The sequence below is a fragment of the Triturus cristatus genome, chromosome 10 (genome assembly GCF_964204655.1).
Source record: "Triturus cristatus chromosome 10, aTriCri1.1, whole genome shotgun sequence".
Classification (NCBI taxonomy): Eukaryota; Metazoa; Chordata; class Amphibia; order Caudata; family Salamandridae; genus Triturus; species Triturus cristatus.
In genome coordinates, this window is record NC_140593.1 from 41,381,878 (window position 1) to 41,404,882 (window position 23,005).

Here is a 23,005-nt window from a genome sequence, read left to right on the forward strand (position 1 = left end):
TGCCCCAGCATATCAAGTTATTGGCACACAATACATACTCCATTAACCACGGTCACAGAACTTACCACAGTAAATCCTTAGAAGGCTACCATCTTAGGTATTTTCCACAGGAAAAAAATAATCGCAGGGTTCGGGTGTTCTTTGCCAACCTCCCCCTCCTGTTACTATCCCTGCACTGGAGAGCCCACTCACCCCACCCTCCCACCCCCAGCCCTCTCCCGATGGCACAAGGCACTACTTGGAGGGGGAGAGGTAGAAAGCTCTGCACTGCGAGGAGGTCCGTTGTGGGAGCCGGCCTCGTGGCGTGGTCCTGTTTCCCCGCGCTAAGCCGCACGAGGTCCCATGCACATCGGGGCTCCTCCATCTTGGATTACACGTCACTCCACGTGACCACCTGTATGACCCTGCTCTACCCGGCCTCGGTCCCAGCGAGGCCCGACATCGAGACGCCAACCCCTGGGATACCACGTGAGCCCTTCCCACTCTCGGCGGAGGGCAGTATCGATGGGACCCCCTACCGTCTCTCCACACCTGGGTGTGATCACCCGACAGCTCTCTGGGGCCTGGCGCCTCTCCTGCTGGGCGTCTGGCCGCCCCCTACCCATCCTCTCCGCCCCCTCCGGGCGCACGGGTCCGGACATCAAAGGGCTCCCGTCCTATATCTGGGGCGACCCGACAACAGGGCAGTAGTTGTATCCTGGAGTCGAGAGCCCTGCTGATCGGATCGCGGCTGACCCCACGAAGAAGACTCACCCGGAACGACCCCTCGAGCCCTGCTGACGACGTCACGGCTCCACCGTGCTTAAAGACCTTCACGAACCCTTGGGGCCCTGCTGACGCTGTCGCGGCCCGACCTTGTTGAACCTTACCACCGGAGCCCAGCTGACCTCGTCGCGGCTCGACCGAAGCGGACCTACCACCAGAACCCTGCTGACCGTGTCGCGGCTCGACCTAAGCGGAACTACCATCCGAGCCCTGCAGACGACGTCGCGGCTCTCCATGTCCGAGCCGCTCTGAGACCAGCATCCAAGGTCTGGCGCAGAGCCCTCCCGTGCCTGGCTGGCACCAAGACTGTCCCGCTACCCTATCCTCTTGAACGAACACTGAGACTCTGACAGGATCCCTCGATCCCTCTGTAAATATTGCCCGTATTACTGCTGATAAAGAATCTAATCTCGCAACTACTATTGAGTCCTGTGTGGTGGTGTTACTGGGCCTAGTATGATCATAGGAGAAAGACCTCCCCGAAGAGGCTTCTCAGCGGCGCTCGGCTATAACTTTGCGGTAGGAAGGTGCCGGAATAGTCTCCCCGACTACCCGGCGGGCCTCCCTCCAACACCCGTCTTATACACCGGTGCCCTAGCAGAACGAGGAACTGGCTGGAGACGACTGCTCTCCTTCACCGGGCCAAACTTAAAGGCCACAGGTCTCCGGCTAGCCTCTCCTCTCCATCATAATATGCTGAGCATTATACCATTACTGCTCATGCTTACCCTGGTTTGTTTTTCCAAGTTCTACAACCCATCCCCGTTTTTTATTGGTCCCCCGCTCATCCTTCTAGGACATATAGGGAGACCATTTTTACACAGCAGCAAGATGCTGAAGGACTGACATTTTATATAATTATGAGCCCAGCAATTTGCTACTAGCCTATTTGTGCAGGTACTAAACATTGATGTATTTAATGAACTGAAATGGATCTGTAAATTGCTACCTGTTTTTATCTTATCCTGCTGCAATTCTTAATGTCTCAAAAAGCCGGCGACCCATTGGCCAATCTCATCCTGCTACAACTGCTAATATCTAAAGTTTATAAAAACCCAATAAAAATTGTTTAATCATCAACAAGATATTCTAGTGCTAAGGGACAACCAAAGAGAGGTGGAGAATGTACGAATGTGGGATAAGCAAAGTTTTAGTTTTTATTCAGAATGACAGAAGATTGGGGTGAGACAAGAGCCCAGGCTGAGTAGAGCAGCTCTTTCTGCCATGGACAGCCATCGCACAGAGAGCCCAGGAGAGAACTGGCTCTGGTGATTCTCAGACAGAACAGAGAAGCCTCCAAAATGTGTGCTGCTAATTTTACAAAATAAGTATTCAAAACAGTGATGGATGGAATGCTTGAAACTCTCTCAGCCACTGCTAATCACTCGGGCCGCATCCCACTCCATCAATACTTCTACACACCATGCCACCTCAGTGTGGACCCAGTCATAAGAAAATCAGTCTTGACCCTGCTCCAATGGGAACAGTCCAGCCCGAACTGCCAGGCCAGGCTTTCCCCCTGAACCGGAACACAGACAAGACAGGGTCGGTTTCGCCTTAGTTAGGGCTCATCAGCCGGGTAGCTTGGTTCCAATGGCACAGTGTGCACGGGACCCATGTCTGGCGTGGCGAAGAAGGGGATTACTTTAGCTAAGGAAGGACATTTGGCAGTTCCCTTCTTCATCAAGTATTTTAGAGGGAAAAAGCAACCAAGAGATCGGTGTATGAGGTGGCCAATATGCTACGGGTCTGCTGAATGTTTTTTCAACAGAGGAACAATAATGGCTTTTTATCACTATGTAGGAAGTGATGCTCATGCAAGGGAGAGCAGGCAGGAGTATAATGTCTGGAAGCCTGGTCAGGACACAAGCGGGATAGGGGATCACGGGAAGCCATATTTAATTGAAAGGGCATAAGGAATAATAGACCATGGAGAGTTGGCTATGTTTGCTTAAAGCCCTAAGGGTGGGTTCAGGATCACCATCTTGCATGAAGGATGTTACAGCGCCTCGAAACCCTCATGGGCGATTTGCTGTGCTTTACAAATGTTTGATTGACTAAGGTCAATGGGAAGCCAAATGTTTTACATTTGTTCCCCAGAAAAAATTCAGAGAAAGAATAGTGTAGTTCAGCAGAAGGCCTATTCATGCGTCAGGGTGCTCTCTAGGATGTTGTATCTGGGAAGGCAGTGGTACAAGCCTGGGATTCCCTCTATCTATATACTTTACTACTGATCACCATTTTATTCTGCAGCTTTAAAGCTGAAGTTGATTTAGTAATCCATGATCTTTAAGACCCATGAATAGGTCCTGACTCCTGGTTGGCTATCGCAGGACTTGACATTCAAAGCATTTACCGCTCATTACAGAACCGCTGATTGAGTGGCAGGAGAGGGGGGCTTCAAGCATTGGAAGGTGTTCCATCAGGCATGAACCAGCTTAGACTGATGCAGACATACAGGATGTCACAGAGGCAGTTGGAGGTTGTGTTTGTGGATTGGAACCACCCCAGCCCTTCTACCATCTGCTACTGCAAGACTTTCGACAAACCTGAAGGAAGAGCCAACAACACAAACATGTCCGTCAAAGGGGATGAGAGAGGACCACCAATCAACCAGACACGCAGAACGGTAAAGTGGATCTTGCTGAATTGTTGCAGGTGGCATCTGGGAGTGAGACAATGAATTCTGTGGGATGGCTGTCCATGGCAAAAAGAGCTGCTCTACTCAGCTGATGCACAGTACCCAGCATCCAGCTAAGACTATTTATATTCTCTCAGGCCAAACAGAATGTAAGAGCATTTTCAACTATTTTACATTTTTTAAACAATTAAAGGCAATTCAAAATATCAATCTTTCTAAAAAATAATGCAATCAGAGCAAGTTAACCTTTGGAAATTAGTTCACACGCATTGTCTGTTTCCGAACAAAGCCTGGTGCAGAGCTAGGATGTCTTAGCACGTTTCTCAGTCATAACAACATATGTGGCACAATCAGACCAACAAAGTTTATTTAAATACTTAACACAAGCATTTGCATTTAATAAACAAGTCATTCAGTGGCTCCTGAGGTTTCTTAACCATTATCAATGTGCTTGGATGGAAGAAACCATACAGGTCACCTTTTGGCACCAGTGTCAGGGTAAGGGGTTACATGTGTCCTGTCCAAGCACCGCACCCACTTGGGCAGCTCCTTCAATTAAATGAAAAGCTGACCAGCTCTGCTGAAACTTCAATAAAACGTCTAGAAATCTGACCTATGCATGTCAGCTAGTCCTGGAGACCTGGATTGTCCCTTTCATGAAGATCTGATGCAAGCGACGCCTTCCTAGCATCCCAGATTCCATGTACAGGTAAAGCATCCCAGTGTCACGTTCCCAGTGCTGTGGCACCTCGAGTGTCAAAATTCTAATTCTGGCAGAGCTACAGGAGCTCTTTACTTCCCTAGTGCTGGTGGGATTACCCTGGGGTCCCAGAGAAACAGTGCTAGTGGTTACCTCCCACCTCCGGCGGTCACATTCCCAGTGCTGATGAGACAAACAGTTTCAGTAAAGGTTACACATGTAAAGTGCACCTCTGGACTAAAGGAAGTGCTTGGCTCTGTACCAGCTTACTGATGACTGGGACAAAGAAATATCTGTCTGTAACCAGTCCAAACCACACGTTCACTGCGACCACATCCCAGGAGGGTGGTGTACCATCAGTGACTGCCTTGTGCACGATGAGGCTGGTTTTGAAGAGGATGTGGAAAGAAGAAGCCAGGTTAGATCTTTAAGCAAAGTTTTTTTGTCACTTTAGTTTCCACATTAACACTTTATGTGCCGGTGCAGAGTTTTCAGGAGCAGCGTAGGGAGGTGTCACTCATCTGGCAGCAGTGAGATCAGTGAACTGAGCTATCTGGGTGAGAAAGCGCATCTATAGGAAGAGCTCAAAGGTGGAGCGTTATTACGGGGGACCTGGACCACAAGTAAGTACCTTCAAATCTTAGTGTAGGGTGGAAAAAGTGAGCTACAAGGGGACTGTTGATGCACCCAGAAACCATTGGTGGTGCAGTGTACACTACGTGGCTTCACTTAATCGCAGTAGCTTTTAAAGAGACATACATGTTCACACTGCCACCTCCCAAATGTGTACAAGTGCACAGGTACACTTTTGGAGGTGCTGGAAAAATACAACACTCTTCCTTTGTCTGCGAGTCTCAAACCTTCTGTGGTGCCCACAGACAACACCAAGAGTAATTAATATGCCATACAGTCAACTAGCAGCTGGAGTGCTCCTTAACACAGATAGGTAATGCAGAAACGCCAAATAAACAAACAGTAAAATAAATAACTAACTGAGCGAGCTGCACAGCGATTTCATTGCAGACAGTAACATTCTATGGCAGTGCATAGAACCCAATGCAGAGGTCATGGCCCAAGGCAGACAGGAACCACTACAAAGCAAATGTCCAGGAGCCAGAAGTCTCCTCAATTCTGATCAAAATCCATTTATAGCTAAGTTTGCAATAGTAACAGCTTGGCAGGGGGTAGCAGAACATGGCAAATGGGGTCCTTGGCCAGCTGCCAAACTATGCGATCATTACAGAGTAAGAATCATAAGGGACTGGAGAGGGACTGAAGCCTGGGTAGGAGCTGGGCTTAAATGTCCAGTACTCTCCACAAATAGGGAGGAAAAATCTAGAGGTCACATGGAGGGTAAGGAAGTCCGCTAGGGTTTATGGCCCAAAGCTAGTGAGGCAAAAGCAAATTCCACTTAAGTAATCTAAACAATTCAGAAGGCCGTCATCATTGCTTCCAAGTCAGCATGGGAGGAGATCAGCTAAGGAACCAGGCCAGCTGCAAAGGGGTTTACAAGTAACTGTCCCCGAAGGAAGAGCAGCAACAAGACTGAGAAGCAACGCCAGATGGTCCTAAAATGTGCAAACTCCATTATTTCTTGGAGACCGAAGAGGTGAGCTAGGCAGCCGCCATCTTATGACGCCATTCCAATCAAAAATCCTCCGACGAAGCCACCACTCAGGACAATGTTTTTGTTCACAAACCTCTTTACCTGAAACAGAAAAAAGACATTTTTAGTAGAAGCACAGAATCATCACCTCACTGCTACATTGGCACACACTGGAGGGAGTCTTGGCATTACCCTGTTAGCACACCTCACATACATGAGCCGATGAAGCCTTCAGCACCACCGCGATTCCTCACCATTACCATGTGATGTGTCAATTTAAGTCTAACTTCGACTGAACTTCTCCAGCACACATCAGCCACCATTCAGAAACCAAAGCTCTCACACCAGACCCCACCCTACCGGGGACATTTGTAACTTTGTTTCAAGGTTCCCTGCCGCAGAAAGTGTAGTTATGTCTAGTGTGAAAATACCTGGTGTTAGTATCACCAGGCTCTATGGCATTCACCTCTGAAGGCTGAGATGGCCTAGTGGTATTTAAATCTGTGATCTACAGGTTACACAGTGATGACAGAAGAGAGGGCATTAACTGCATATTAACTTCCTAGCTGGGCAAGGAGCAGGTTACTTACCTGTAACAATAGGTTTGCAATACAAGACAGATTCACATGCTTTTCCGCAATCTTGTGTTTGGGCTTGGGAAATCATTGTGAATAGTGTTTTTCTTGTCTTGAGTAATCTCTGTGTCCTGCACTAGCTGCCTGCACCACAAGGGAAAAATCATGAAACACCCACTTTCATGTCTGACGTTAGCACCCTCACATTGTGAACCTTTGAACCCACATAGGGCAGAAATGTGACCACCACCACCACCACCTAGAAAAAGTGGGAACAATTGTGTTAGTCTGTTGTAAACTCTGTTGTAACCCAATAATGACCAAATGGAACTGCAGAGACATGAGTAAAACATCACAAGAGCAACAAACCTATCAGCTAAACATGAAGAGTAAGATGTAAGTGCTTTGTTTCTACTTGCACTGCACACCCTCCTCCTAACATGGCATGCACACATCCTATACTTCTCTACTTCCTTATTGAGGTCACTGAACTCACAGTGCACATCATTCTCCTAACATGGCATGGGCACATCCAATATTCCCCTACTTCCTTATCGCCGTCACAGAGCTCACAGTGAATGGACTGTAGTAGTAAGCTCACATCATCAAGAACATGTCCATGGATGGTTCTACTTATTCCCAAAGTACCATAAAAGGCTGGCTGGTTGGACTCCGTCTTCTTCTCGGGTAGAACACAGTAGCTGATCCTAGGAGTTGGTCCTAGCCTTACTCCCATCTTGGCAGACGGATGAGCAACCTCAAAGTCCTGCTGCCAGCAAGACTCACAACTCAGCCGACGCTGCAGAGCTTCTCCGTAAGTGCAGACAAAGGCAATGTACAGGCAAGTCAGGATGGATCAGTAACGCGGATCAGTAACGCGGATCAGTAACGCGGACCAATGAAGACAAGCCATGGCCGAACAGCTCGAGGCGTGAAGGTAGATCATAACTCTAGACAAGGCTTGTAGAAACCCTACAAAATGGCTTTCACAAAGGAGAAGAAGGGCCTGCACCAAACGGCTAGGGTATGTACATTAGCAGACAGTGGCCTGACTCTGCAAAAAGGCTCAGTTTCTAGACGGCTTCCAGAGCTGGAAAACCTTGGATGGTCACTAGGAGTAGATTGTACAAAAGGTAGGTCACACGCACACCTGGAGGAAGAAATGCCAAAGCAGCAAATAGATTCTGTCAAGTCCATTGTCAAAAGCATGGTCTGAACTGCAGGAAGCAGATGTGTTTTCCGTTTTTTCGTAGGCCAGAGAGCTGCAAGAGGCTAGAAGGATTTTATGTCTAAGGACCCCCACTAGGTTTAACAGTAACTGTGTTCTTGAAAGAGATCCTATCCACTCAGCAGAGCTATTTTCAACATCCACAGGCCCACACTCCTGTCCACAATAATGACGTGAAAAGTCGAGAAATAATAAACAGGCAATTTGCAGTTTAGTTGTGCACTAGCTTGTGGTCTAACGCAGATGACCACCGTGAGTTTTCACCAGGAGGAAGCCATTTAATGGACATTCACTATCATACCAGTAGACATGAATGAAGTGTTGTCGTTCATTATCAGAGTCAGCTTTATACCGGAATCTAATCGAGACGGTCTGCCAATGGTCTTGATTCTGAACACAGCAGTCTCGATCACAGGCAATATATAAAGCTATTATGTGACTAACGTGGACTTCTATTTACAGTTCGGTTATTTTTACATGGGTTGCAGTCTTGTTTAATTTCCCTCTATGCAAATATATTGAGCTGATGTACCTGGAGAAAGGCTACACACAGATGTGCCAGGACAGTGTGTCTTTGCATCAACAAGAAAAAATACACTTTGCAACAAGCACAATACTAAGATGCACATATTTACCGTCGAGTACAGGCGAATGACCCTATCCTTTACAGCAGTGCTTCCCGTACTTTAAGAAGCATGACCCTATCCTTGACAGCAGTGCTTCCCGTACTTTAAGCATGACCCTATCCTTTACAGCAGTGCTTCCCGTACTTTAAGAAGCATGACCCTATCCTTGACAGCAGTGCTTCCCGTACTTTAAGAAGCATGACCCTATCCTTGACAGCAGTGCTTCCCGTACTTTAAGAAGCATGACCCTATCCTTGACAGCAGTGCTTCCCATACTTTAAGCATGACCCTGTCCTTACAGCAGTGCTTCCCATACTTTAAGAAGCATGACCCTATCCTTTACAGCAGTGCTTCCCATACTGTCAGCATGACCCTGTCCTTACAGCAGTGCTTCCCATACTTTAAGAAGCATGACCCTATCCTTGACAGCAGTGCTTCCCATACTTTAAGCATGACCCTATCCATACAGCAGTGCTTCCCGTATTTTAAGAAGCATGACCCTATCCTTACAGCACGTGCTTCCCGTACTAGAAGCATGACCCTATCCTTGACAGCAGTGCTTCCCGTACTTTAAGAAGCATGACCCTATCCTTTACAGCAGTGCTTTCCATATTTTAAGCATGAACCTATCCTTACAGCAGTGCTTCCCATATTTTAAGCACGAACCTATCCTTACAGCAGTGCTTCCCATACTTTAAGCATGACCCTATCCTTGACAGCAGTGCTTCCCATACTGTCAGCATGACCCTGTCCTTACAGCAGTGCTTCCCATACTTTAAGAAGCATGACCCTATCCTTGACAGCAGTGCTTCCCGTACTTTAAGAAGCATGACCCTATCCTTTACAGCAGTGCTTTCCATATTTTAAGCATGAACCTATCCTTACAGCAGTGCTTCCCATATTTTAAGCATGAACCTATCCTTACAGCAGTGCTTCCCATACTTTAAGCATGACCCTATCCATACAGCAGTGCTTCCCGTATTTTAAGAAGCATGACCCTATCCTTACAGCACGTGCTTCCCGTACTAGAAGCATGACCCTATCCTTGACAGCAGTGCTTCCCGTACTTTAAGAAGCATGACCCTATCCTTTACAGCAGTGCTTTCCATATTTTAAGCATGAACCTATCCTTACAGCAGTGCTTCCCATATTTTAAGCATGAACCTATCCTTACAGCAGTGCTTCCCATACTTTAAGAAGCATGACCCTATCCTTGACAGCAGTGTTTCCCGTACTTTAAGAAGCATGACCCTATCCTTGACAGCAGCGCTTCCCGTACTTTAAGAAGCATGACCCTATCCTTTACAGCAGTGCTTCCCGTACTTTAAGAAGCATGACCCTATCCTTGACAGCAGCGCTTCCCGTACTTTAAGAAGCATGACCCTATCCTTACAGCAGTGCTTCCCGTACTTTAAGAAGCATGACCCTATCCTTGACAGCAGTGCTTCCCATACTTTAAGAAGCATGACCCTATCCTTACAGCAGTGCTTCCCGTACTTTAAGAAGCATGACCCTATCATTTACAGCAGTGCTTCCCGTACTTTAAGAAGCATGACCCTATCCTTACAGCAGCGCTTCCCATACTTTAAGAAGCATGACCCTATCCTTACAGCAGTGCTTCCCGTACTTTAAGAAGCATGACCCTATCCTTTACAGCAGTGCTTCCCATACTTTAAGAAGCATGACCCTATCCTTGACAGCAGTGCTTCCCGTACTTTAAGAAGAATGACCCTATCCTTGACAGCAGTGCTTCCCGTACTTTAAGAAGCATGACCCTATCCTTACAGCAGCGCTTCCCATACTTTAAGCATGACCCTATCCTTACAGCAGTGCTTCCCGTACTTTAAGAAGCATGACCCTATCCTTTACAGCATAGCTTCCCATACTGTAAGCATGACCCTATCCTTGACAGCAGTGCTTCCCGTACTTTAAGAATGACCCTATCCTTGACAGCAGTGCTTCCCGTACTGTAAGCATGACCCTATCCTTGACAGCAGTGCTTCCCGTACTTTAAGAAGCATGACCCTATCCTTTACAGCAGTGCTTCCCATACTTTAAGAAGCATGACCCTATCCTTTACAGCAGTGCTTCCCATACTTTAAGAAGCATGACCCTATCCTTGACAGCAGTGCTTCCCATACTTTAAGAAGCATGACCCTATCCTTTACAGCAGTGCTTCCCATACTTTAAGAAGCATGACCCTATCCTTGACAGCAGTGCTTCCCATACTTTAAGAAGCATGACCCTATCCTTTACAGCAGTGCTTCCCGTACTTTAAGCATGACCCTATTCTTACAGCAGCGCTTCCCGTACTTTAAGAAGCATGACCCTATCCTTGACAGCAGTGCTTCCCATACTTTAAGAAGCATGACCCTATCCTTTACAGCAGTGCTTCCCATACTTTAAGCACGACCCTATCCTTGACAGCAGTGCTTCCCATACTTTAAGAAGCATGACCCTATCCTTTACAGCAGTGCTTCCCATACTTTAAGAAGCATGACCCTATCCTTGACAGCAGTGCTTCCCATACTTTAAGAAGCATGACGGGTAAGTTACTTACCTGTAATCCTAGTTCTCTTCCAGGGGTATCCTCATCAAAGTCATAAGCACTGAATATTCCCGCCCATGTGCGGGGACCCCGGAAATAATAAAATTATATATGTAAAAACACATATATATACAGCTCTGTATATGTATAAACATATATCATTTTTTCCAAGCAAATGCAGCTCCCATAAAAGGCTAGGCAATGTAAATATACACATCCAATAACACATATATACATATATATATATATAAAGGTATAACAATACACCTAAATCTCTTTTTTTTTTTAATGAGGTAAACACTCATGAGAAAGCAAAAAATAAATAGAACAAAGTGTGGAAACACACAGATGTACAACACATTGCCAGCCTGCAGGCTGCATTGCAATATAATACCATAGAGACTAAAAAGCCCTGAACAGGTAAAAACTGGCACCGTGCCTTTAAGGCAGCCCTGACTTCCATATCCCATCATGCCTCAGGGGTGACAGTTAGGTCAGTTGTTCTTTGCGGGACCGTAGTCCTTAACACAAAGATATATCCTTTCCATAATGAATAATACACTTCTTCTCATTTGCCTGGGGAGGTGGGTGGGTTGCTTATGACTTTGATGAGGATACCCCTGGAAGAGAACTAGGATTACAGGTAAGTAACTTACCCTTCTCTTCCAGGGGATCCTCATCAATAGTCATAAGCACTGAATAGAGTAGCAAGCTCCCCTTCCACCAGCAGGCAAATGAAACTAAGGTTGTATCACCCATGGAGAAAGAGAATCATGAAAATGATTATGCATGGAACAGATTCCTCAAGGAGGCTTGTCCTACTTGAGTGTCTGCTCTGGTGTCCGAATCCAGACAATAATGCCTGGTAAAAGTGTGGACAGACCTCCAAGTGGCTGCCTTGCAGATCTCGGAGAGTGGGACATTATTGAGAAAAGCCGCGGTAGCCGCTTTTCCTCTTGTCGAATGCGCTTTAGGGCGCGCCCCCAATGGTTTCTGAGCCAGTTGGTAGGCCAATGTAATACTTGAAACAATCCACCTAGCAATGGAACGTTTGGATGCAGCAAAGCCCATACGGACAACCCCATAGTTCACAAACAATAGATCAGATTTCCTGACATTCTTAGTCCTATCTAGGTAGAATTTTAGGACCCTTTTGACATCTAGAGAATGCAACGCCCTTTCTGCCGGAGAGGAGGGGTTGGGAAAAAAGGTTGGTAAGGAGATGGCTTGGTTTACATGAAATTCCGATACCACCTTGGGTAGAAACGAAGGATGAGTTCTCATCACCACCCTATTTAGATGAAAAATTGTGTAGGGTTCTTTAGAACAGAGGGCCTGTATCTCACTGACCCTCCGTGCTGAAGTGATGGCTATTAAAAATGCTGTCTTCCATGTGAGGTGCTGTAGGGTAGCCTTATGAATAGGTTCAAAAGGCGAACCCATGAGCTTCGACAGAACCAAGTTTAGCTCCCAGGAAGGAGAGGGAGGTCTAACAGGGGGATAGACTTTCTTGAGTCCTTGCAAGAAATCCTTCACTACCTGCACTTTAAAAAATGACTGCTGTGAAGGCGAACGCCTGTATGCTGTTATGGCTGCTAGGTGAACCTTTATGGATGAAAATTTCAACCCTGCCCTTGCTAAATGTAGAAGATAGGGCAAAATTACATCCTCCTGGCATTTAGTGGGATCATAATGATGCTGAGCACACCATATATAAAATCTTTTCCACTTACAGAAGTAGGAGTGTCTTGTCGAAGGCCTCCTGGCTTCCTTCAGTATGGACATACACTCTTGAGGGAGGTTCAGATGGCCATACTGGAGGACTTCAGGAGCCATGCTGTTAAGCTCAGCGAGGGAAGGCTGGGATGGTAAATCTTCCCCTGCATCTTGGATAACAAGTCCGGCCTGCACGGCAGCCGCTTGTGGGGGCGGATCGACATGTGTAGGAGATCCGTGTACCACCACTGCCTCGGCCAGTCCGGTGCTATGAGGATCATCTTGGCAGATGAATTCTGTAGCCTGGTCACCACCTTGGGAATTAGTGGGAGAGGCGGAAAAGCGTACACAAATGTCATTGACCAATTGATCAAAAGGGCATACCCTAGGGATCCTGGTCGATGGTATCTTGAGGCGAAGCCTCGGCATTTTGTGTTTTGCTCGTCCGCGAAGAGGTCCACTTGCGGGCGCCCCCATTCCTCGAAGATGTCTTCTAACACCTCGTCGTTGATTACCCAGTCCTCTGGTTCTTGAAAATGCCGACTGAGCAAGTCTGCTTGCACGTTGAGTTCTCCTGGTAGGTGCACCGCTTTCAATGAGATGTTCCTTGCTAGGATCCAGTGCCACAGGGACTGAGCTTCCAGCGAGAGCGTTCTTGATCGAGTACCCCCCTGCTTGTTCAGGTAGTACATTGTGGTGGTATTGTCCGTCTGTACTAGAATGGTACTCGTCGTGATCGCAGGCAGGAACGCTTTGAGGGCTAGGTGGACTGCCCTGAGCTCCAGCATGTTGATGTGGTACAACTGCTCGCTGCTGGACCACCGTCCCTGAGTTTGCAGAGTCCCAAAATGCGCACCCCATCCCTGAAGGGATGCGTCGGTGATTAAGGTCTGAATTGGGGGCTCTTGATGGAAGGGGATCCCCACTTGTAGATTCCTTGGCTTCAGCCACCACTTGACTGACTGTTTGGCTGCAGAGGAGAGGCAAACCTTTTCTTCCCACAGGGAGTTCCTTTGATCCCATTTGTCCTCGAGATCTTGCTGGAGAGGACGCATCCTTAGCCTGGCATTGGGCACTAGGAAGATGCAGGATGCCATGGCCCCTAGCAGAGATGAGATTCGCCTTGCCGACGACAGATTGCTGGTTATGATCTGTCTGCCTTTTAGCATAATGGATGACTGTCTTTCCTCCGAAGGAAACACTTTTCCTACTACGGAGTCTATAGTTGCACCCAGTTAGTGGATCCTCTGCGTTGGTGAAAAATTGGACTTTTTGACATTCACTCTGAGACCCAACTTGCGACATAAGTTCAGGCATAGCGACAGCTGTGACCGCACATTCTGTGGTGATGAGCCCTTTATTAGCCAGTCGTCTAGGTAGGGATAGACGAAGACTCCTGCGCGTCTCAGAGCAGCCGCTACTACTGCCACGCATTTTGTGAATACTCGAGGAGCTGACTTCAGGCCAAAAGGGAGGACTTTGAACTGATAGTGAGAGTTGCCTACCACAAACCTGAGAAATTTTCGATGATTCCTTAGGATGAGAATATGGAAATATGCATCCTGAAGGTCCAGTGAACACATCCAATCGCCCATCCGGAGAAGAGGATATATTTGGTGGAGCGCCAGCATGCGAAATTTTTCCTTTCTTATGTGCTTGTTCAGTATCCGTAGGTCTAAAATGGGTCTGAACTCTACCTTCACACTCCTCTTTTGGATGAGAAAGTATCTGGAGTAAACTCCCTTTCCTCTCTGGTATATGGGCACTTTCTCTATTGCAGATTTGAGTAGTAGCGTCGCTACCTCTTCTCTGAGCTGCTTTAGATGCTGGGATGAATTGACAGGAGGAATCGATGGGGGGTGACTTTTGAAACGAAGCGAGTACCCATGACGCAGTATATTCAGTACCCACTTGTCCTTTGTGATGGATTGCCACTCTGGAAGATGATGTGCAACACTTCCTCCCACCGGAGCGGTGGACAGCATCGGAGGAAGCGGCTTCTCATTGCTTCCCCGGAGCTTTGTTTCCAGCATTAGACTGCCTGTTGTTACCTCGTCCCCTGGATGGCTTGCGGGACTGGTATTGCTGTTTCTTTTGACCTTGCTGGTCCTGGTTCTTTTGCCAATGAGGGGTTTGAACCCTCTGTTGGTAACTGCGCCTGTCATTTCCCTTGCGGCGTCGAAACTCTTTTCTCTTTTCAAGCCCGACAGCTTTCATGGTCTCCAGCTCTGCTTTCATACGGGCCATTTCTTCGTCTGCATGGGACCCAAAAAGAGAACTACCGGAGAAAGGCAGATTTAAAATTCTTGCCTGCGCTTCCGGTTTCAAGGCCGTCAATCTAAGCCAGGATGATCTTCTGGCTGTGACTCCATGTGCATATTCATGCGCTGCCAGTGTTGCCCCGTCTGCCGCTGCACTTATGATCTGGTTAGAAACCAGACTCCCCTCATGCAAAATCTCTTCAAAGTCCCGTCTGTCCTCTGATGGAACTTTGTCAATGAACCTCTGCAGAGAGTCCCATAATGACCTATCATAGCGCCCCAGAAGCGCCGAGGCACTCGCCACCTTAAGGCTTAAGGATGCTGAGCCGCAAACTTTCCTCCCCCAGGAGTCTTGTGTTTTACTGTCCTTATCTGGTGGTACCGTTGAAGATCCCGCTACTGCATGTGTCTTCCTGGCAGCGGCGGTGATGACAGAGTCCGGTGGAGGATCCGATTTAAGGAATAGAGGATCCTCCGGAGCTGGACGGTACTTTTTTAGAATTCTCGCCGGCGCCGTTTTGGTGGTTGCTGGTGTGAGAAAGATATCCATTACCGGTTGTAGCAAACCGGGGACTAACGGCAATAAAGGGCGTGACACTGTGCGTTCATGAAGAGTTTCAAAAATTATGGATGAAGTGGTCTCCTGAACCGGCATAGGGATATTTAATTTTGTAGCTCCTCTACACAACACTTCTTGAAACGTAGAAATATCATCTACCGGAGATACCCGAGAGGGTGGCGTCTCCGAGAGTGTCGGTGAATAATCCCTTTTGGATGATCTGGAAGAAGGGGAGGTAGAAGGGGTCCTATGGCGCCTTCTCTCTGATCTGGTCGACTCTCTTCTGCGGGAGGGAGACCTGGATCGCCTTCTTGGTGCTCGAGAGTGACTTCGGGATTCTCTTTCTCGAGATCTTGGTCTGATCGGTGTCGCTGGGAATACCACGCCCCTTATTCTTGTTAGCGATGCCTTTATTGCGTCTGGCATAGCAGGGTCCTGAGGCATCTCCCTTACGGGACTTTGAGGTACAGCATTGTCCTCCTCCTGCGAACTTTCTCTTGCAGGTACTGGAGATTGATGCACAAGCTCTGGTGATTCTGATCTTGAACCTGAGCCCTCTGATCCTGAAGGCGAGATAGATATGAGACGCGGTGATTCAGGAGTCGTATATATCAGTCTATGAGGAGATTTCCGCCTTGAGACTGGTCGAATCGTGAGGCGAATATGTGACACCTCCTGCGTACCCTCAACAGAGGGCTGCCTCGACGGTGATAGGCCTATCACCGGAGATCTTTGACTCGAATCTTCGAGGCTCCGAGCTTCTTGTCTCGACGTCGAGATTATCTTCGACGGAGGCTTCATGTACCTCACCAAAGCTTTGGAGACCTGTGAGGACGGAGGCACCTGCCTCGACGTCGACTCCGACGGAGGCACCTGCCTCGACGTCGACTCCGACGGAGGCCTCTGCCTCGACGTCGACTCCGACGGAGGCCTCTGCCTCGACGTCGACTCCGACGGAGGCTCCTGCCTCGACGTCGGCCCTGACGGAGGCGTCTGCCTCGACGTCACTCCTGACGGAGACTTCTGTCTCGACGTCGAATGCTCCGACGACGTCGAAAGCCTCTTCGCCGTCGAACGATGTTTCCTCGACGGCGATCTTGATCTTGACGGCGATCTTGGTCTCGACGTCGACTGTGGAGATCGTCTACGTAATTCTTGCGACGTCGAATGATGTCTCGCCGACCTCGACGTCGAACGAGGTCTTTCTTTCGACGACGAACGATATCTCTGTGCAGACGTCGATCGATCTTCTCTTGACGTTGACAGATGCTTTTTCGACGTTGAACTATGGCGCCGAGTCCTCGACGGCGTCTAAAAGCTCGGCGTCTACGTCGAACGCATCCGCTTCGACGCTGAATCTAAAGTCGACGACGATTTTCTCTTTGCAGCATGACTTCCCCTTGACTCCTCACCTCTCAGCGACGATCCCGCCGCTGGAGTCTTCGACGCCGAGCCCGACGTCGATGGGGAGCAAACAGGGACCAACTGCTTCGACGTCGACCGTTCTGCTAGGCCATACAGCCTAATCCTCTCCCTCTCCTTTAAAGTCCTTTTGGAAAGGTCTTCACAATGATGGCATGTTGCTGGAGAGTGAGAGTCCGGCAGACAGATAATACACACCTCATGTGTGTCTGAAGCCGCCTTCTTTTTTCCACAAGATGGACATGGAACAAATAAAGAAGGCATTTTTCTGACAAAATAGCAAAAAAGTCAGTCAGAAAAACACAGGATACAGACTTCCTCAAAGAAGTTCTAAGAAGAAGTCCAAAAAATCTTAAAGTAGTAATAATTCTTGACTAAAGAGTCAAAAAAGAAGAGAGCTGAATTCCAGGGTCCTGACTGAAGGAGCCGGAAAGAACAACTGACCTAACTGTCACCCCTGAGGCATGATGGGATATGGAAGTCAGGGCTGCCTTAAAGGCACGGTGCCAGTTTTTACCTGTTCAGGGCTTTTTAGTCTCTATGGTATTATATTGCAATGCAGCCTGCAGGCTGGCAATGTGTTGTACATCTGTGTGTTTCCACACTTTGTTCTATTTATTTTTTGCTTTCTCATGAGTGTTTACCTCATTAAAAAAAAAAAAAAAGAGATTTAGGTGTATTGTTATACCTTTATATATATATATATATATGTATATATGTGTTATTGGATGTGTATATTTACATTGCCTAGCCTTTTATGGGAGCTGCATTTGCTTGGAAAAAATGATATATGTTTATACATATACAGAGCTGTATATATATGTGTTTTTACATATATAATTTTATTATTTCCGGGGTCCCCGCACATGGGCGGGAATATTCAGTGCTTATGACTATTGATGAGGATCCCCTGGAAGAGAACCTATCCTTTACAGCAGTGCTTCCCATACTTTAAGAAGCATGACCCTATCCTTGACAGCAGTGCTTCCCATACTTTAAGAAGCATGACCCTATCCTTTACAGCAGTGCTTCCCGTACTTTAAGAAGCATGACCCTATCCTTGACAGAAGTGCTTCCCATACTTTAATTAGCATGACCCTGTCCTTACAGCAGTGCTTCCCATACTTTAAGCATGGCCCTATCCTTTACAGCAGTGCTTCCCATACTGTAAGCATGACCCTGTCCTTACAGCAGTGCTTCCCATACTTTAAGAAGCATGACCCTATCCTTGACAGCAGTGCTTCCCATACTTTAAGAAGCATGACCCTATCCTTAGAGCAGCCCTTCCCATACTTTAAGCATGACCCTATCCTTACAGCAGTGCTTCCCATACTTTAAGAAGCATGACCCTATCCTTACAGCAGTGCTTCTCATACTTTAAGAAGCATGACCCTATCCTTTACAGCAGTGCTTCCCGTACTTTAAGAAGCATGACCCTATCCTTAGAGCAGCCCTTCCCATACTTTAAGCATGACCCTTTCCTTACAGCAGTGCTTCCCATACTTTAAGAAGCATGACCCTATCCTTGACAGCAGTGCTTCCCATACTTTAAGCAGCATGACCCTATCCTTGACAGCAGTGCTTCCCGTACTTTAAGAAGCATGACCCTATCCTTTACAGCAGTGCTTCCCGTACTTTAAGAAGCATGACCCCATCCTTGACAGCAGTGCTTCCCATACTTTAAGAAGCATGACCCTATCCTTACAGCAGCGCTTCCCGTACTTTAAGAAGCATGATCCTATCCTTGACAGCAGTGCTTCCCATACTTTAAGAAGCATGACCCTATCCTTTACAGCAGTGCTTCCCATACTTTAAGAAGCATGACCCTATCCTTGACAGCAGCGCTTCCCATACTTTAACCCCTTCGATGCTCATGACGGAACGGTTCCGTCATGAGCATCGGTTGGGCTGTGCTCATGACGGAACCGTTCCGTCATGAGGACAGCCCCTGGGGGAAGCGCTGGCGCTCCCCCCCTTGTGCCTCGATCTTGCCCCCCTTTACGGGGGTGGCAGCGGAAGAGCTTCCGCTGCCACCCCCGAGCCCCCCCACGCTTTCTGATGACGTCAGCGCGCACAGCGCGCGCCGGCGTCATCAGGAAGCGTTGGACGCGCTGGAATCCATTTCTTCCAGCGCGTCCAAGGCAGCAAGAGGTAGGTTCCCTTGTCCGGTGGGGGCCGCGGGGGTGATTTCTTTTGTATTGAGGCATCGGGGGAGAGGAAAGAGTATTTCCTCTCCCCCGATGTCTCAATACTGGGCATTCCTGCTCCACGATCGCGCACAGCGTCGCGATCGTGGAGTAGGGATGCCCCACTAGACACCAGGGATTTGTTTATTTGAGTTTGGGAAGCGACCCCTTAGGCAAGGGTCGCTTCCTGGGGGGCAAAATTTTTCGAAGTCTTTTCTGCCCCCCCTGGGGGCAGATCGGTTCGCTTTCTGCGCGTTTCTGCCCCCAGGGGGGGGGGCAGAAAAGCCCACTAGACACCAGGGATTTGTTTATTTGAATTTGGGAAGCGACCCCTTAGGCAAGGGTCGCTTCCTGGGGGGCAAAATTTTTCGAAGTCTATTCTGCCCCCCCTGGGGGCAGATCGGTCCGCTTTCTGCGCGTTTCTGCCCCCAGGGGGGGCAGAAACGCCCACTAGACACCAGGGATGTTGTTTATGCTATGTAGGAAGCGACCCCTTAGGCAAGGGTCGCTTCCTTGGGGGGCCCAATAATTTCGAAGACTTTTCTGCCCCCCCTGGGGGCAGATCGGTCTTCTTTCTGCCCGTTTCTGCCCCCAGGGGGGGCAGAAAAGCCCACTAGACACCAGGGATGTCTATTTCGTTATGTAGGAAGCGACCCCTTGGGCAAGGGTCGCTTCCTTGGGGGGCAAAATAATTCGAAGACTTTTCTGCCCCCCCTGGGGGCATTTCGGTCTTCTTTCTGCCCGTTTATGCCCCCAGGGGGGGCAGAAAAGCCCACTAGACACCAGGGATGTCTTTTATGTTATGTAGGAAGTGACCCCTTGGGAAAGGGTCACTTCCTAGGGTGGCAAAATAATTAGAAGACTTTTCTGCCCCCCCTGGGGGCAGATCGGTCGTCTTTCTGCCCGTTTGGGCAGAAAAGCCCACTAGACACCAGGGATATAAATATTATTGTAGGAAGCGACCCCTTGGGCAAGGGTCGCTTCCTTGGGCCCCTAAATTTTTTGAAGACTTTTCTGCCCCCTCTGGGGGCAGATCGGTTTTATTTTTTTGCCGTTTCTGCTCCCATTGGGGGCAGAAAAGCCCACTAGACACCAGGGAATTAGTTCAATTAGAAATAGAAGTGACCCCTCGCTTCCAGGGTGCAATTTGTTATATGTATTTGGCTCACCCGCCCCGGGACTGAGTAGCCTTTTTTTTCCTGCTGTTTTCTGCCCCACCTGGCACACAACCCGATTGACCATTTGGGTAGTGACATGGCATGTTATAATGTTTATTGTTATATTTTTTGTGATTTCCAATTGTAATGTTTTTTTTTGTTTACTTTTTTGTTCTAGGTGAAGGCTTTTCTTCTTTTCACGTTGACGTTTTGGTACTGGTGGTTCTGCTGTTTGTGTAGTTTGGTAAGAGACTGTTTTTTTGTACAATGCAAATGTGTTTGATTTCTCTGCCTGTTTTTTTTTTGCAAATGGTGTAATAATAGCAGTATGTTGGGTTTTTGAGTGTCAAAAACTTTTTGCATTGGTGCTCAATGTGTATTTTGTTGTCTTGTAAGTAATTTGTTTTTTTTTCTTCTTTCTAGTTTGATATCGTTGGTCTTTGCTGTGTCACTGCAGAGTTTGTTTCTGGTGAGTGCAGCTGTCTCTTGTAATTGGATTGTATAGTTTTTGAGTACATTGATCTTTGTGATAAAAGGTACACATTTCTTTACTTACCTGGTTTGCACATTGTTGGTTGTTGTTGACTTGTTTGTGCAGTCTTCTATCTTAGTAAGTATAATGGCTAGCCGCAGGATGACTGCTCAGCAGGTTGTTGGTTTGCTGTTTGAGTCTTCCTCTGATATTGGGTCAGAGACTGACTCTGCTTCTGAGGGAGAGGAGGCAGGGGACGATTCTGGCAGTGAGTTTTCTCTCCGTATGGGGTCATCGGATGATGAAGATACTCTTAGTGCGGATGAAGTGCCTGTGTTAGAGGAGGAGACTGATGTGCCGATAGTGCGGCAAGAGGCATCTGGGCTGCAGCCTGCAGCTGCAAGGCTTCCCGTTGGTGTAGTGCGGCAAGAGACATCTGGGCTGCAGGCTGGGGCTGCAAGCCTTCCCGTTGGTGTAGTGCGGCAAGAGGCATCTGGGCTGCAGGCTGGGGCTGCAAGTCTTCCCGTTGAAAGTGATGACCTCTGGGTTGCCCCTGGCATGGTGCAGCCGGAATTTCCAGAGTTTACTGGTGTTCCAGGGTCTAGAGTGAATACTGAGAACTTTTTGCCTGTAAATTTTTTTCAGTTGTTTATGGACGATGTGTTTTTGGTAGAGATTGTTGAGCAGACTAATTTGTATGCCGAACAGTTTTTGAGGGACAACAGTGCCAGTCTTAAGCCACACTCTAGAGCTACCCGGTGGACTCCCACAAATGTTGAAGAGATGAAGAAGTTCTTGGGTTTAACTTTTTTGATGGGCTTGCTAAGGAAGCCATCATTGGCTTCATATTGGTCTAGCAGTCCCTTGATGGCAACGTCTATTTTTCCGGCAGTCATGACTCGTGACAGGTATTTGCTTCTGCTTCGGATGATGCACTTTGTTGATAATGGTTTAGCGTTGCCACGAGATCACCCTGATTGTGACCGTCTTTTTAAGATTAGGCCTGTCCTTGACCACTTTGTTGATCGATTTTCTGAGATTTATGCCCCTGGTAGAGAAATTGCAGTGGATGAGTCTTTGGTGTTGTTCAAGGGCCGCTTGGTTTTTAGGCAATACATTCCTAGTAAGAGGGCACGCTATGGAATAAAGCTGTATATGCTGTGTGACAGTAGGACTGGATGTGTCTCTAATTTCAGGGTGTACACCGGTAAGGAATCTAGGTTTAACCTCCCTGGTTGTCCGTCCACTTTTGGAGTGACTGAGAAAATTGTTTGGGAACTTGGTAGAGGATTTTTTAACAAAGGTCACCATTTATATGTAGATAACTTCTACACTGGTGTGCGGTTGTTCAGGGAATTGGCCAAAGTGGACACTTTTGCTTGTGGCACAATCCGCTGTAACCGTAAAGGTTTTCCGAAAGAACTTGTTTGTCAAAAGCTTGTGCGGGGACAGTGCAGTGCGTTGCGTTGCCAGGAGCTTCTTGCTGTGAAGTTTACAGACAGGAGAGATGTCTACATGCTGACTTCGATCCATGATGAAAGCACTGCACCTGTGACTGTTTGGGGTCAGGTCGCTGAAGCGCGCAAACCTGTGTGCATTTTAGACTATAATAGGCACATGGGTGGTGTTGACAGAGTAGATCAGAGGTTGGAACCTTACACTGCTCTTCGTAAGGCTTACATTTGGTACAAGAAGTTGGCTATCCATCTTTTCCACATGGCAATGTTTAATGCCTTTGTTGTGTTCCAGGATTCTTGCCCTGAGTCAAAGATGACTTTTGCTAAGTTTCAGGAGTCTGTAATAGGCAGCCTTGTTGTAGTGGAACAGGCAAGTGTTCCTAGAGTTGGACTGGTGGAGGATGTTGCTAGATTGAAAGAACGCCACTTTCCAGATCACATTCCTCCCACACCCGCAAAAGATTTTCCCAGTAGGAGATGTAGAGTCTGTTGGCGAAGAGGTTTGCGGAAGGAGAGTCGTATGTACTGCCCCGATTGTCCCTCTCATCCTGCACTGTGTCTCTCTGCTTGTTTCAGAGCGTACCACACGCGTAAAAATTTCTGGGAACATTCATGAGTGGTAAAGTGAACTGCCTGGTCTGTATTCTTTGGAAAATATGATTCTGTTTCAAGGTTGGTGTTAGTGCAATGTATTTAGTTGCTGATTATCTGTTAGAAGATTTGTATCTATTTGCAATTTGTTTGTGTTTTTATTTTTTTCTAAAAAAATCCAAAATGTGATGGTGGTGTGTGTAGGCTTGCGCTTGGCTGTTGGTCTGTGTGGACTGGCACTTGGTTGGTGGTGTGCGTGGAATGGTGCTTGGCTGACGGTGTGCGTGGACTGGCGGTGTGCGTGGACTGGTGCGTGGCTGGTGGTGTGCGTGGAATGGTGCTTGGCTGGCGGTGTGCGTGGAATGGTGCTTGGCTGGCGGTGTGCGTGGAATGGTGCTTGGCTGGCGGTGTGCGTGGACTGGTACTTGGCTGGCGGTGTGTGTGGACTGGTGGTGTGTGCGCACTGGTGTTTGGCTGGTGGTGTCCGTGGACTGG

The 23,005-nt window shown here is 47.8% G+C and overlaps 1 protein-coding gene across 4 annotated transcripts in view; it reads right to left on the reverse strand.

Annotated features, from left to right (window-relative positions):
* Positions 1-3,748: 3,748 nt before the first annotated feature.
* FUNDC2 (FUN14 domain containing 2) overlaps positions 3,749-23,005 on the reverse strand; it is a 76,889-nt gene continuing 57,632 nt past the window's right edge. For all 4 annotated transcript variants that reach the window (XM_085630366.1, XM_085630363.1, XM_085630365.1 and 1 more), the window contains exon 5: positions 3,749-5,814. In XM_085630366.1, coding sequence (XP_085486492.1) covers positions 5,737-5,814 — 78 coding nt within the window. In that variant the 3' untranslated portion in view covers positions 3,749-5,736. The remainder of the gene's footprint in view (positions 5,815-23,005) is intronic.